This window comes from Callorhinchus milii, unplaced genomic scaffold (assembly GCF_018977255.1).
Source record: "Callorhinchus milii isolate IMCB2004 unplaced genomic scaffold, IMCB_Cmil_1.0 Scaffold27, whole genome shotgun sequence".
Classification (NCBI taxonomy): domain Eukaryota; kingdom Metazoa; phylum Chordata; class Chondrichthyes; order Chimaeriformes; family Callorhinchidae; genus Callorhinchus; species Callorhinchus milii.
The window spans coordinates 1162561-1178520 of record NW_024704768.1 but is presented as its reverse complement, the minus strand read 5'-3'; the positions used below and the strand labels follow the sequence as shown (position 1 = coordinate 1178520).

General features: G+C 48.3%; 1 protein-coding gene across 2 annotated transcripts in view; it reads left to right on the top strand.

The window, feature by feature from the left end:
• The first annotated feature begins 1456 nt into the window (after positions 1 to 1456).
• LOC103190307 (STE20/SPS1-related proline-alanine-rich protein kinase) overlaps positions 1457 to 15960 on the top strand; it is a 28507-nt gene continuing 14003 nt past the window's right edge. For both annotated transcript variants that reach the window (XM_042344374.1, XM_042344373.1), the window contains exons 1-8: positions 1457 to 1555; positions 4768 to 4880; positions 7634 to 7742; positions 10679 to 10820; positions 11261 to 11316; positions 12837 to 12946; positions 14287 to 14388; positions 15486 to 15619. In XM_042344374.1, coding sequence (XP_042200308.1) covers positions 1480 to 1555; positions 4768 to 4880; positions 7634 to 7742; positions 10679 to 10820; positions 11261 to 11316; positions 12837 to 12946; positions 14287 to 14388; positions 15486 to 15619 — 842 coding nt within the window. In that variant the 5' untranslated portion in view covers positions 1457 to 1479. The remainder of the gene's footprint in view (positions 1556 to 4767; positions 4881 to 7633; positions 7743 to 10678; positions 10821 to 11260; positions 11317 to 12836; positions 12947 to 14286; positions 14389 to 15485; positions 15620 to 15960) is intronic.

The window sequence follows — 15960 nt, the reverse complement described above, 5'->3', positions numbered from 1 at the left end:
CACCAATCAGTAGGGCCCTCCTTCTCTCAAGTGCGAGATATTCACCGGTTTCCAGAGTGGGTGTGTGTGGGTGTGTGTGTGGGTGTGTGTGTGGGGGGGGCTATCACTGACCTGCCCATCGTCTGTGTGAACTTGTAGGCATTCATCTCACCCAAAGATCTCCAAACAAGTGAAACTTTTTAAATAAAAAATAACTTGTACAAATATAATAATAATAATCGTTGCCTTTGATATCGCACCTTATCACTTTGAGACGTCTCAAAGCTCTTCATGGAATATATGCTGTGGGAGAAACGCAGTAGGCAATTGCGCACGGCGTTCCCACAAACAGTCGGGAATTGAGTGACCGCATTTTTTTGCGGAGGGATTTTTTTCCCCCCCACAAAATATTTAGTCGATCTGTCAATCGACTAAATAGGTACAGTAAACTCATCATCACCTCAAGGGAACAGGACTCAGCGACGAGTTATCAGGAGCAATGAGTTAGGCGCGTGTATAAATACATAAATAAATGTGGCAGGATACAGACAGTTTACAGTGTAAATATATATTGCATATGTATATATATTAAAAAATACAGCCCAGTTTTCGGAGCAATAGCATTGAATGAGAAAAGATTATTGATAGAAATTAAATACAGTATTTGGACTGGTTTGACATCAAACCAAGTCCATGGGTTATTTTTTTTTAAATTCCATAATTAAAAAAAAGTTATATTACAAACATATTTATTATAAAAATAATTAGACTATAAATACATTTATTCTATAAATAATTGTAATGTTATACTATAAACATAATTGCTATTAAAATAATTATATTCTAAATAGATTTATTGTAAAAATAATTGTAATATTATGTTACAAACACATTTATTTATAAAAACAAAATAAAATGTTACTTTCCTCCCTCCCTGTCTCCCTATTTCAAGACCTTTTTCTAACCGTTTCTCTATTTAAATTTACAGTGAGAGAGAAAGAGAGAGAGAGAGAAATAATGATAGGTTCTGGGGCTGAACTCTGATGATGAGATCTGATGATGCAGATGTCCTCATTTCCTGGGTTACATTTCATTCTATATTTATATATTAAAAAAAACAGTTGCAGGAGGTAATTATATTTCTTTGGGTGTTTTTTTTTAATTGGAGAGAGAGAGAGAGAGAGGTGGGGAGAGAGAGAGAGAGAGAGAGACCAACGAAAGGTGTGTGTGAGATTATAACTGTTGTATTCACACAGATACAGACACAGAGAGAGAGAGAGAGAGAGAGATACAGTCACTGACACACACACACACACACACACCCCAATGCCAGTCTCTACTGCCCCAGAGCCTTGCCCTCTGCCTGGCAGCTGGTGGCGAGGGTAGGGTTGGCATTGGCTTTGAGGTTGGTTGAGTCCCAGGGAAGGGAACAGCACAGACCACAGCCCTCTCTCTCTCTCTCTCTCTCTCTCCATCTCTCCTGAGCTCACAGTCCCAGTCATGGCGGAGGAGCTGTTTACTGGATGTCAACAGTGGCCAAACACCAGAGATGCTTACGATCTGCAGGAAATCCTCGGTCAGTTACCAACCTCTCCCCCTCTCCCCCTCTCTCTCTCTCTCTCTCTTCCTCTTCCACACCCTCCAGCTCTACATGTCAACAATTCTCTCTCTCTCTCTCTCTCTCTCTTCCCCATCCATCCCCCCCTCTCTCTCCTCTCTCCTCTCAATCTGCTCACCTTTTCCCCTTCATCTAATTGCAGTCTATCCCAACCCCTCTCTCTCTCTCTCTCTCTGTGTCTTGGAAATATTCTGTGAAACCATTTTAATTCAGAGTATAACTGCAGTCCGGACTGAGCTGCTGCTTAAATGCAGAGAGTAACGGTGGATGGACAGATGAAGGCTACAAATTCATTTGCAATCTCTCTCTCTCTCTCTCTCCCCCTCTCTTCCCCCCACCACCTAACCCCCCACCCCCTAATACTATCCATCCATTGAAGACCACCGTCTTTAAATTGATGGATTTATTGATTGATTGATTGATTGATTGATTGATTTATGTTTTTTTTAAAAATTGTAGTGAAATTAACATGAAATTGCTGTCTGTTGAGCAGGTGCATGTGAACTGGTCTATGAATGAATTTGCCCCAATGTTTTTTTTTGTTTGTTGTGGGGGAGGGGAAGGGGGTGGGGGGGGAGGGGATGGTGGGGGTGGGGGTGGGGGGGGGGCGAAGAAAGAGGTCAGGGATGGAAGTGTGATGTTGTGTGGTACAGTGCTGTACTGATTTCTCTCTCTCTCCCTCCCTCCCTCCCTCCCTCGCGCTCTCCCCCACAAACGCAGAGAGATCGCTCTCTCCCTTTTGCTCGAGTACTGGAAAAGAATAACAATTTGGTCTGTTTGTGGGGAATTAATTGGCTGCCGCGTTTCCCCCCAAAATATACGGTCACTACACTTTACAGTGTATCCTGTGAAGCGCTTTGCGACGTCTTGAGGACATATCAAATGCAAGGATTATTATTATTATTAAAACAATAGGTGACAGTGCACTATTGACAATCGACCGGCTTAAAAATTGCATAAAGCTGCAACATCCACCTTTTAACATCGAGCCCCATTCACCGATTTTATTCCTTGTGTGCGTGTACGTATATACTGGATATAAATATAAATATATTTCATTTTATTTTAGAAAAATCGCACTGACATTAAGCTATTCAGAGAGATATCTGTCTCTCAGAAAGCTCTGTTGTTACTGTGATGTTTCAGCGTTGGGTTTCAGCTGTCAAATGGCCTATTCCAATGCGAAACGTGACATTGCAATAAACTCTGTTTGTAGGAACTATAATGTGATCTCCCTCCTCCCCTCCCACCTATACAGACACTCACCAATAGTATCTGCTTCACCCTTTCAGTGCTCACAACTTACCTTTCACGTTGGGGGTGAATTCCATTACTTGTGTTGTTGGTGTGGATCTGAAATTAAAGAGCTTCATATTTCGGGACTTGGAACTCACAGTCCGAGTTCCAGTGCAGTAATAGGGGGGTGGGGGGGGTGCACTGTCGGATGAGATGTCAAATCGAGGTTCCGTCTGTGCCCGTTCAGGTGGGAGTTAAAAGATCCCGCAACACTTTTCGAATCGGGGTGAAAATTCCTGACGGTCCAGCGCTTTGGGACATCCTCCCGACGCGAAAGGCGCTGAGTCAATGTAACTCACTGTTGTTGAGTGGGGAGTTTCGCCCCATGTCCTGGTCAGCACTCCTCCATCTAGTCAATGTGTGGGGTGCGTGTGTGAGGTGTATATGCGTGTGTGTCTGTGGGTGTGTGGGTATGTGGTGTGTGTTGTGTCGGTGTGTGTGTGTATGTGGTGTGTGTGTGTGGGTGTGTGGGTATGTGGTGTGTGTTGTGTCGGTGTGTGTGTCTGTGGTGTGTGTGTGGTGTGTGTGTGTATGTGGTGTGTGTTGTGTCGGTGTGTGTGTGTATGTGGTGTGTGTATGTGAGGTGTGTGTGTGTGGTGTGTGTGTGTGTATGTGGTGTGTGTTGTGTCGGTGTGTGTGTATGTGGTGTGTGTATGTGAGGTGTGTGTGTGTGTGTATGTGGTGTGTGTATGTGAGGTGTGTGTGTGTGGTGTGTGAGTGGTATGTGTGTGTGTGTGTGTGTATGTGGTGTGTGTGTGTGGTGTGTGCGTGGTATGTGTGTGTGTGTGTGTATGTGTGGTGTGTGCGTGGTATGTGTGTGTGTGTGTATGTGAGGTGTGTGTGCTGGATCCTGCTGTGTGCAAACTGGCTACTGCTTTCACCCACGCAAAACAAACACCAAGACAGCTATTACTCTGGAGCAAATATCTGAAGCTGCGTTAAGGCTTTGCAATGTTACAGGCGCCATATCAAAGGCAGAGGCGATGATTTATTCATAGTCACAGAATATTGAACTGTTTTTTAAAAGCAGAAAACAGCCACTTGTTCCACAACCGTGGAGGGAAATCAGGCCACGTCGCCCTGCGTTGTGTGGCATTCAAATACCTCGTCAGCTGCTTGGCCTTTTGGCTAAGATCAAGGCTGGTATCTGTTATAATAATAATAATAATAATAATTTGGTCACTCAATCCACGACTGTTTGAGGGACGCTGCTGTGCACCGCGATTCGCCCACAAAATACGCAATGACTACACTTTACGGTATATCCTGTGAAGCGCTTTGAGACATCTCGAAGACGTGATAAGGCGCTGTGTCAAAGGCGAGGATTATTATTATGATTATCAGTGTATATGGAATGTGGCACATCCACATCACACAGTCCCTTCACCTGAAGCTCGGTGATGTGTCAGACACCCGGCTGAACCCCAACACTGCAGAGACATCACCTTGACATGCTGGGCCTTGTGTGATCGTCTGTGACCCTTTCACTCGGTTTCAAATCGCCTTCATGCCCTGGCACCTCCCTCCCTCCCTCCCTCCCTCTCCGACCTGCTTACCCCCCCACTCCACCACCCGCCGCTGCTCCCGCTCGGCTGGCTCCGGCCTCCTGTTCATCCTTCGCCCCCTCCCGCTCTACCATCGGTGGCCGTACCTTCAGCCACTACCCCCCCGAAACACAGTCATCCCCTCACCCCCTCCCTCCCTACTTTCAAATCCCACCTTCCTTTTTGATCGCGCTCATGGTCACCTCCCCCCCCACCCCCCCCCCCGGCTCAGGGTCAGACTCCGCCACTGTCAAGCCCCCCAGGACGCTACCCCATGTGAAGGGCACTGTGTAAGTGCATGTTGTTGTTGTCTCTCTTATCCGGCTCCAGGAAGCGGGGCCACAGCGCTGGTGCAGGCCGCCTTCTGCAAACCCAAGAAGGAGAGAGTGGCCATCAAACGGATTAACCTGGAGAAATGTACCACCAGCCTGGACGAGCTTCTGGTGAGTCCACACTTTCTGCTGAGATCCCACTATTCGTGCCCTCCGTTCCACCATCGGTGACCGCGCTTTCAGCCACTAAACGCCCTGAAACTCTGGAACACTCTCCCTCTATCCCTCCCTCCCCCTCGGCCCCTTCCTTCCCCATCTTCAGGTCACGCCTGAAGACCTTCCTCTTTGAACAGTGCCTCCCACCTCCCCCTCTCCTCAGCACCTCTGTCAAGTGCTCTGGGATGCTGCCCTGCACAGTGGTTAGAGTGCTCGCCTCGCAAGCGAGAGGACCCGGGTTCGATTCCCAGGCCGGGCAAAATCCTCAGCAAATTTCCTTTCTCCACACACACACACACACACACACACACAAGCCTCTGTTTATCCAGCAGTAAGTTAATTGGCTCCAGGAAGCGGAGCCACAGTGCTGGTGCAGGACGCCTTCTGCAAACCCAAGAAGGAGAGAGTGTTTGTTAATCAATTGGCGGATCGCTTTCCGGGGGTAACTCAGTCCACGGCTGTTTGTGGCCCACAAAACAATCCACTTTAAGCTTCTGGGCCACTACCCTGCGTGAGGGGCGCTATAAAAGCACAAGTTGTTGTTATTATTGTCTTGTTCATGTCTTCATCACCTCCAGGCTCGACTATGAAAACGCCCTGAACTCCTCCCTCCACAGCTGCAGATAATCCAGAACTAACTCTGCAGCCCGTGTCCTCTCCCGCCCCAAACTCCGTGACCCCATCTTCCCCACTCTCGCCCGACTCCACTGGCTCACTATCCTACAGAGGATCCAGTTCAAAATCCTGGTCCTCACATACAAAGCCCTCCATGGCCTCGCCCCACCCTACCTCTGCGACCTCCTAACCCCCTATCAGTCTGCCCGCTCCCTCCGCTCAGCCGGCTCTGGCTGCTCTACACCCCCCGACCCACCCGCCCCACCATTGGCGGGAGAGCCTTCAGCCACTCTGCCCCCAACCTCTGAAATTCCATCCCCCAGTCACTCCGCCTCGCCCCCTCCAAGTCCCACCTCAAGACCCTCCTCTTCGACCATTCCATCGGCCACCCCCTTCCCCTCCCCTCCCCTCCCCTCTCTCCCCCCCCTGACCCCAGCTCGGGTCTGAAATGCTGTCACTGTCCAGCACTTTGGGATGTCCTCCCGACGTGAAAGGCGCTGTACACATGTAATCTTGTACATGTAATCAAGGCTGAGACTGATAGATTTTTAAAAAACAGAGGGATTGGGGGATATGGGGAGAGGGCAAGTAATTAGAGTTAGGTCTGAAGATCAGCCATGATCTTATCGAATGGCGGGGCACAGGCTCGAGGGCCGAATGGCCGACTGCTGCTAATTCTTATGTTCTTATGTTCTTGTTGTTGTTGTATATTATTATGTTTTTTCTCTCCTTGTCCTAAAGGAGTGTGACTCTCCTTACTTGGTTCCAATTACACCATTTCACCTACAAATATACAGTCAATTCACTTTACAGCCTATTCTGTGAAGCGCTTTGAGACGTTGAGAAGATGTTAAAAACGCTATATCAAATGCGAGTATTATTATTATTACAATATATTCTGTGAAGAGCTTTTACAAAGTGATAATAGCAAATGAAAGGATTATTATCATTATTATGGATTTTATATATATATATATATTCATGGAGACATTAAAGGTTGTATGGCACCTTCCTACCTCTCCGACCTCCTTAACCCCACACCCAACCCACTGCCCACTGCCTCCGCTCGACTGGCTCCGGCCCCCTGCTTGTCCCTTGTGCCCCCCATTCCACTATCGGCGGCCGCGCTTTCAGCCATTAAATGCCCCAAAACTCTGGAACACTCTCCCTCTATCCCTCCCTCCCCCTCGGCCCCTTCCTTACCCATCTACAGTTGGCGTCTGAAGGCCTTCCTATTCGACCAGTGCCTACGGTCACCTCTCCCCCCCCCCCCCCCAGGCTCAACGTCGTGCTCTGCCACTGTCAGGCGCTCTGAGGGGGTGCTGTATAAATGCAAGTTGTTGTTATTTCCTCTGGAGAGAGGAAGGGGCTGTCGCTGACTCTGGGTTGTTGCAGTTGCAGTTCTCGCTGCTGTATTTGTTCAACGTCACTCGCTCTGCCAACAATTGTGAAGCGATTTGGCCAGATTCAGCCCCGTGTCAGATTCAAGTCTTTTTGGCTTTGTTTTTGGTGCGTTTCTGATCCAGCGGCAATTAAACAAAATCCTCGTGACTTGACTTTTGGTCGACAAAAATATTAAATGGTGAAATTGAGAGGAGATTTGTGTTTCAAACAATGCTCTGCCGTTCCCTTGGAACATTGCCTCGGGCTTCAGTTAATCATCTTCTCGATGTGGAAGGCGATATTTGTGATAATGGTTAAAAAAAAAACCTTTGCATTTGCTAAAGCGCTTTACTCCTGCCTTCGCGACGTCTCAATGCGCTTCACAGAACATACTGTGATCTTTGTGGGCGATTGACCGTGTATTTTGTGGGCAAAACGCGGCAGCCAATTGCGCACAGTAGCGTCCCCACAAACAGTCGTGGAGTGAATGACCGTATTTTTTTTTGAAGGGATTATTACCCCCGGAAAAGCGACCCATCAATCGACTAACAACTGGTTTCCCACTTACTGCGAGGCAAACAGGCGTGTGCGTGTGCGTGGAGTAAGGAAACTTGCCTAAGGTTTTGCCTTACTCGGGAATTCAACCCGGGTCCTCTCGCTCGCGAGGTGAGGCCTCTAATCACCGACTAACTGTTGTTGTTGTTGAACAGAAAGAGATTCAAGCCATGAGCCAGTGCAGCCACCCCAACGTGGTGACGTATTTCACCTCCTTCGTGGTGAAGGACGAGCTGTGGTTAGTGATGAACCTGCTCAGTGGAGGTGAGTAATAATAATAATACTATTAATAATACAAAAAGATTGTTCCCCGAGTCCCAATGTGCTCTCTCTCTCTCTCTCTGTCATCTTACTGGCCACACTAGTCAGGCTTTTCCATATAATAATAATAATAATCCTCGCATTTGACACAGCGCCTTATCACGTCTTCGAGACGTCTCAAAGCGCTTCACAGGATACACTGTGAAGTGTAGTGACTGTGTATTTTGTGGGCGAAACCCGTTTGATATTTGTCAGCTTAGGGTATCTAAGGGATACGGGGCAAAGCCGTGTAAATGGAGTTGAGGTACAGATCAGCCATGATCTAGTAGAATGGTGGAACAGACTCGAGAGGCTGAATGGCCCCCTCCTGTCCCTGTGTTCCTGAGACTGTGGGGACATTAGAGCTGAGCCCAACCCGGTCCTGTCTAGATTCCAGCCGGGGGTGAGGGGCCATATTCTATATCAACAGACGAGGGAACGAGTTCCGGAGCTCGGGTTTGATTAAGATATTGATCCAATCAGATAGCTTGGGTTAGTTATTTTGGGACATCACGCCTCAGGGTTTAGTTATGGATTTTAACTGAAAAATTCCACACTGTTTGTTGCTCAGAAACAGACCAGAGACGAATAACATTAAAGCATTAAATCACTGGCCGCAGAGATGAGTTATTTGAGCCGTGCTGGTCGGAACCTCAGGCGGGTTTCCCTGTTCTACTCCCTCCCTCTCTCTCACTCTCTTTCTCCTTGTGGGTCTCTGTATCTGTATGGTCCTACCATCGGCAGTCAGGCCTTCAGGCTCGGTCCCCACTCTTTGGAACTCCATCCCACGGTCTCTTTGCTCGCACCCTCCATTGCCTTCATCAAACCTTGTCTCAAGACCCTCCTTTTTGACCGCGCCTTCGGTCACCCTCCTACCCCCACCCTCACTGCCCTCTACCCCTCCTAATCCTGATCCCAATCCCTGACTCGGGTCCAAATCCCCGATTGTCCAGTGCCTTGGGACGTCCTCCTGACATGAAAGGCGCTAAACACACGTAATTTGTTGCAGTTGTTGTTTGCTGTGCGTGTATGTGTGTGTCTCTCTCTGTTTTCCTGCTCAGTTTATTGCTCCTTCTCTCTGTTCATTCAAATACAAATTATACATGGATTTCTTTTAGAAAATAATATTTTGGGATACAGAGCAGTACAGGAGTAATTTGATACATGACATATAGAAGGGTAGTGAGGCTGGGAAGAACCAGGCAGCTTAGGGTCTAAGGTTCTCAAAGCTTCCCACTCTTGTAGACTAATAATAATAATAATCCTTGCAGTTGATATTGCCTTATCGCGTCTTCAAGCGCTCTGGGACACTACCCTGTGTGAAAGGCGCTATATAAATGCAAGTCGTCGTTGTTGAGACGTCTCAAAGCGCTTCACAGAATATACTATATATTTTGTGGGCGAAACGCGGCTGCCAATTGCGCACAGCAGCGTCCCACAAACAGCCGTGGATTGAGTCATCAATTTATTGTTGTTATTATTATTTTTTNAAAAATGTTTTGAAGGGATTATTAACTCCCGGAAAAGCGATCCACTGATCGACTAACAACCGGGTTCCTGCTCACTGCCGGTAAACAGAGGCGTGTGTGTGGAGTAAGGAAACTTGCCTAACGTTTCGCCCTGCACCATACAGAATTAATTAGTTAAGTAACTACTCAATTATTGTAGCAAGCGACTACCAGAATGGTAGAAGGGAAACTGGATAGACCTTAGTCCTTTCTTGTCCAGCATTTCCTATGTTGCTATATTAGCTCCTCCCCAGCACCAGCCCCTACAATAGAATTATACAACACAGAAGGAGGCCATTCGTCTCATCGTCTCTTTTGAAAGAGCTACCGACTAGTCCCACTGCCCCCACTCTTACCCCGTAGCCTGCACATTGTCACTTGTTGCCCAGGCTCCCCCTCAGACTTGCCTGGTCTCCGAGGGCTCGGCTCCAGCTCTGCCAATCAGCTGCTCCTCCAATCCCTCCGCCACTTGGGTCTAATTTACCATATTTGCAAGACATGCTAATTGACAAGTGTCAAAGCTTGCAATTACCCCTCAAAATACACAGTCACTACGCTGTACAGTGTATCCTGTGAAGCGCTTTGAGACATCTCGAAGATGTGATAAGGCACTGTATCAAATGCCAGGATTATTATTATTATTATAACTAATAACAAATAGTTAACGATCGGTCTGTGTATCAGCCTGGCTGCACTCTCGCCTCTGAGATAGAGGTTTGTGGGTTCAAGCCCCCAGGTCAGAACATGGACCTATACAGTCCAGGCTGACGCTCCAGTGCAGGGCTGGTGGGGGGGGGGGGGGGGGGGGCGCTGTTCGGTCAGAGGTTCTGTCCTTTGGATGAAATGTTAAACCCTGGTCCTGTCTGCCTGTCCAGGTGGACGTTAAAGATCCCGTGACGCTACGGAGAAAGAGAAGGGAGTTTATTTTGGGAGAGTAAGCGCTCCGGGACACTATCCGGAATGTGAAGGGCTCTATATAAATGCAAGTTGTTGGTTGTTGTCCTTGGCCAACAATTCTCCAGATAAGTCTCTCACTTACTGCAGCTGTTTGGAGGTTCTGGTTTTGGTTCAAATTAGCTGCCATGTTTTGTCACACAGGACGTTATACGTGTGATATTATACCAAGTGAAAGGATTGTTATTGTGTGTGTGTGTGAGTGTGAGTGTATGTGAGCACAACATATGTGTGCAACAGACGTTCCTGTATATCCTGTCCTTCCCACTTTCAAATCCCGGCCAAAGACCTTCCCATTTGATCGTGCTCACGGTCACCTCCCGTCTCTCTCTCCCCTCGGCTCGGGGTCAAACTCCGCCACTGTCAAGCCCCCTGGGACGCTACTCCGTGTGTAGGGGGCTGTGTGAATACAAGTTGTTGTTGTTGTTGTCCTGCCAGGCTCTATGCTGGATATAATCAGAGGAATCATCAGTAATGAGGAACACAAGACTGGCGTCCTTGACGAATCGGTCATAGCAACTGTGCTCAGGGACGTGTTGGAAGGTCTGGATTACCTGCACCGGAACGGACAGATACACAGGTAGGAACACAAAAACAGGAGGAGGCCATTCAGCCCCTCGAGTCTGTTCCGCCCTTCTATTAGATCACGGCTGATCCGTACCTCAACCCCAATTACCCCCCTTTTCCCCGTATCCCCTGATCCCCTGACCCCACAAACATCTCCACCTCAGTCTGGACAGTGTGACTGGATCCAGTCATAACCCACAGCCTTTTGGGGGAGAGAGAGAGAGAGAGAGATTCCCACTGCCCTTTGGGGAAAAAATTGCCCCTAATTTCACTCCTTGTAAACTCAGGGGAATAACAGCCCCTGTCTGTGCCAGTGTAGTGCCAGATGCCAACAGGTACAGACTGAGCGTCCAGACATTCAGATAAACTTAAGAGGTCGGACAGATCTTACTGCTGCTCCTCTGTGTTCTCTGTGTTCTCTGGTGACTGTGTGTTCCTTGTTTGCCGTTGCAGGGATGTTAAAGCCGGCAATATTTTATTTGGGGACGATGGATCGATACAAATTGCAGGTATTTGCTGTGTTTCTTTTTATCGGTCAGTTATAAATGTTACCTTAGAGTCAGGAAACAATCGCCTTATTGTCCTTCTCCTGTGAACCGTCTAACACGGCTCAGCAGAGCGGAGCAGTAATCGGGATTATTAATAAAACTCGATTGTGTCTGAACCGTGGTTTTTGGCTGTTTAAAGCGTCTCCTGCTGTGAAATGCTGGTTAGAGTTAAAGTTAAAATGATAAGGCGCAGTCGTGAAGAATTTTCATCTTGCAAGGCAGAAATTCCTCCCTCCTTACCGGCTGCACCCCCCACCTCCCCCACATCCCCCCCCCCCCCCCAACCCCCTATCAGACAGCTGCCAATCTCATTAAAAACCTTATGAAAAATGTAATACGTTTCCCATCGCAGTCAGTGACACAGAGTGGTAGAAACTATTTTCTCTGGTGGGGGTGGCGGGGGGAGAATCCAGAACAAGGGCCATCATCTTAAAACTAGAGTCAGGCCATTTAGGAGCGAAATCAGGGGCAGTTTTTCACCCAAAGTGGGGTGGGAATCTGGAACTCTCTCCCTGCCCCAAAAGGCTGTGGATTATGGCTGGATCCAGTCATGTTGTCCAGACTGAGGTGGAGAGATGTTTGTCAGGTCAGGGGATCAGGGGATAAGGAGAAATGATGGGACATTGGAGTTGAGGTACAGATCAGCCATCGACAAATTATATCTGTATAGTGCCTTTCACGTCGGGAGGACGTCCCAAGGTGCTGCTGAAAAAAAATCCATTTAATTCCACTTCTCTGCCCTTCTCTATTACCTTTTAAATACATTGCTAAATATTTGTCCGATTCCCTTTTAAAAGCTGCTGTGGATTACGTTTCAAGCATCTGTTTTGCGAGGACATTCTGTGATCTCATAATCTTCTTTGCAAAAAAAAAACACAATGCCTCCTAACTCTCCCTTTGGGTTAGACGGTGGTTTTAGATGTAAGGCGTGGAGTCCACGAGACTCGTGGAGTCCTGTAGCTCAGTGGTTAGAGCACTCGCTTTGCAAGAGAGAGACCTGGGTTCAATTCCAGGCAGAGGGCGAAACCTTGGGCAAGTTTCCTTACTCCACACAGAGCCTAATAATAATCCCTCCAAAACCTTCTACGCTTCGGTGCGTAGTGGCTGAAGGTGCAGCCGGCCATGGTGGAGCGGAGGGGACGAGGGACAAACAGGAGGCCGGAGCCAACTGAGTGGGGGCAGCGGGTAGTGTGGGGTAAGCAGGTCACAGAGGTAGGGAGGAAGGTGTCAGGGCGCGAAGGGATTTGAAGTGTGAAGATCTTGAAATTGATCTGTTTTGTAATAGGGAGCCAGTGGAGGCTGGCGAGGGCTGGGGTGATGGGGGTACAGAGTTTAGTGTGTGTGATAGGGAGCCAGCGGGACCTGGCGAGGGCTGGGGTGATGGGGGTACAGAGTTTAGTGTGGGTGAGGATACAGGTGGGGGAGTGAGTTCAGGATCAGTTCAGACAGGACAGTAACCATCTGACTCTTTCCTTGGTTAGATTTCGGAGTCAGTGCCTTTTTCGCGACCAGCGGAGATATAACAAGAACCAAAGTGAGGAAAACCTTTGTTGGGACTCCGTGTTGGATGGCCCCAGAGGTGATGGAACAGGTAACTGAGCGTCAACAACAGCAACAACTTGCGTTTATGTCGCGCCCTTCACACGGGGTAGAGACCCAGAGCGCTTTAGAGGTGGGTTGTGTTTCATTTTAATCAGTGGTTTGTAAAGTAGGTCTGAGTGAGATTTTTCTGCTGTATTTTACACTAGGTTTTATTTTGGGGACTAACCAGGTGTTTGACACACGTGGAAACCCATCACCCGTTGCTTAAGAGCTAAAACCACTAACTACGTCTGTCCCCAAAAGGTGCAAATCCCCACGGAATTCCTTCCCCTTTTCAAGCTGTAAGATTTCTTCTGTTGCTCCAAACCTATCACTGGGGATTTTTCACATACTGTGTGTATTAGAAAAAGTAAGGTATATTTTTAACCACTGCCAAAGTGTGGAGTGAAGTTAATCGTTCACAAGACCTGGAGTTGATCCTTCACAAAATGCAGAATGAATTCATCACAGAAGTTGGTAGTGGATCACAAGCTGTGGTTAGAGCTGTATCCTATGGACCAAGCCCAGCCGGGCGTCTGACACACACGGAAACCCGTCGCCGTGACCGGCCGGGCGTCTGACACACACGGAAACCCGTCGCCGTGACCGGCCGGGCGTCTGTCACACACGGAAACCCATCACCGTTGCTTAAGAGTCTCCAAACCCGACTGAGAATTCCCGGCCTCCCACCTTCACATGGAAACCCCAGAGATAGATTGTCAGGATGGAATGCGCTCTCTCTCTCTCTCTCCTGGAGGGACACCTCCTGCTCACCTAATTCCTGAGGGTATTATGCACAGTTTGGCGAGAGCTAAGGCTTGGGGGAGAGCCCGGAGTGCGCGTTGAGGTAACTGCTGGAGTCTAACCAGCATTTTTCAGTCGGATCCAGCATCGGAACTGAGGTTTGATTACGGGCTAGGACTAGTGGGAATTTTGGGGCCTCGGAACGTTGATTATTTTAGTGGGCGGTTGATCTTGGTGAGATTTCCATGCATTAAAGCTAAACCTGCCTGTTACCACTAGATGTCACTGGCGGGGGGGGGGGGAAAGCACATCAACGTGTGCTGTCAGCTCCTCGCACATCAGTGACAAATTCACCCTGGATTCCCTGTTTACGCAAAGGGGAGAGGGAATCTCTCTCTCTCTCTCTCTCTCTCCCCAAAAGGCTGTGGATCCATTGAAATCTTCCAAGACTGAGGTGGGTGGATGTTTGTCAGATTAGGGGATACGGGGCAAAGCCGGAGAATTGGAGTTGAGGTACTGATCAGCCGTGATCTTATAGAATGGTGGAACAGGCTCGAGGGGCTGAATGACCTCCTCCTCTTCCTATGATCCTTTGTTTAATTGCAGGTTAGAGGTTACGACTTCAAAGCAGATATCTGGAGTTTCGGGATAACCGCGATAGAGTTGGCCACTGGAACCGCTCCGTACCACAAGTACCCCCCGATGAAGGTCAGGGAAACTTCTGAAATGTTTTGTCTGAAACGGTTATATTCTTATTATGATAATAATAATAATGATAATATAATAATAATCCTTGCATTCAATACACCGCCTTCCACTCACCTTGAGGATGTCTCAAAGGCGCTTCACGGGATTTTACTGTGAGGTGTGTAGCGACTGCAGATTTCTGGGCAAACGTGGACACAGGATCTCACAAACAGCCATGAAATGAGCGAACAATTTATCTGCTGGATTGTTGGCCGGGACACCAGGAGAAATCCCCTTTCCCTTTATCAATTGTGTTTACCCGAAAAGCCACCTCAGTTTAACATCTTATATAATAATAATAATCCTTGCATTTGATATAGCGCTTTTCACGTCGGGAGGACGTCCCAAAGCGCTTCACAGAACACACTGTAAAGTGAATTGACTGTATATTTGTGGGTGAACGCGGCAGCCAATTGCGCACAGCAATGTCCCACAAACAGTCGTAGATTGAAAATGACCAATTTATTATTGTTTTTGGTTTTGGAGGGATTATTATTAGGCTCTGTGTGGAGTAAGGAAACTTGCCCAAGGTTTGGCCCTCTGCCTGGGATTGAACTCAGGTCTCTCACTTGCAAAGCGAGTGCTCTAACCACTGAGCTACAGGACTCCATCTTAGCTGAAGAACAGCACCTCTGACTCTATTATAATAATAATAATAATAATAATAATAATAATAATAATCCTTGCATTTGATAGAACGCCTTAGCACGTCAATGAGATGTTTCAAAATGCCTCACGGAATATATTGCAAAGTGGATTGACTATATTTTGTGGGCGAAAAGCGTCAGCCAATTGCGCACAGCAGAGTCCCACAAACAGACTTTTGTGCTGTTTAAGCCTAGACCGGGAGCTCTAGAAGTGACGTGGAGCTTAAACCCACGACCTTCCCACTCAGAAACAAGAAGGTTATTGAGTGAGTCAGAGACACCAAGTGGAATGGAATTGTTGGAGGTGGATTTGACTGATGTTTGGGGTTACACATTCGCATATTGGGAAATCACTGTGTTGCTGATGTGCACATGTCAGTGAGCGCTTTCCTTCCCTTATTTTTCCACCAGGTTCTGATGGTGACATTGCAGAATGACCCTCCGACCCTCGAGACTGGGATCGAGGACAAGGAAATGGTGAAGAAATACGGAAAGTCCTTTCGCAAACTCATAGCCCAGTGCTTGCAGAAAGATCCTGCGAAGAGGTGAGTGAGGAGGCCACAGGCAACCAGGCATGGGGTGGGGGTGGAGTGGTTTGGGGTGGGGCTGGAGTGGTTTGGGGTTGGGTGGTTTGGGTTGGGGGTGGGGTGGGTTGGGGTGGTTTGGGGTGGGGGTGGGGTGGTTTGGGGTGGGGGTGGAGTGGTTTGGGGTTGTGGTGGTTTGGGGTGGGGGTGGGTGGTTTGGGGTGGGGGTGGGGTGGTTTGGGGTGGGGGTGGGCTGGTTTGGGGTGGGGGTGGGGTGGGGTGGTTTGGGGTGGGGTGGTTTGGGGTGGGGGTGGTTTGGGGTGGGGTGGGGGTGGGGTGGTTGGGGTGGGGTTGGGGTGGGG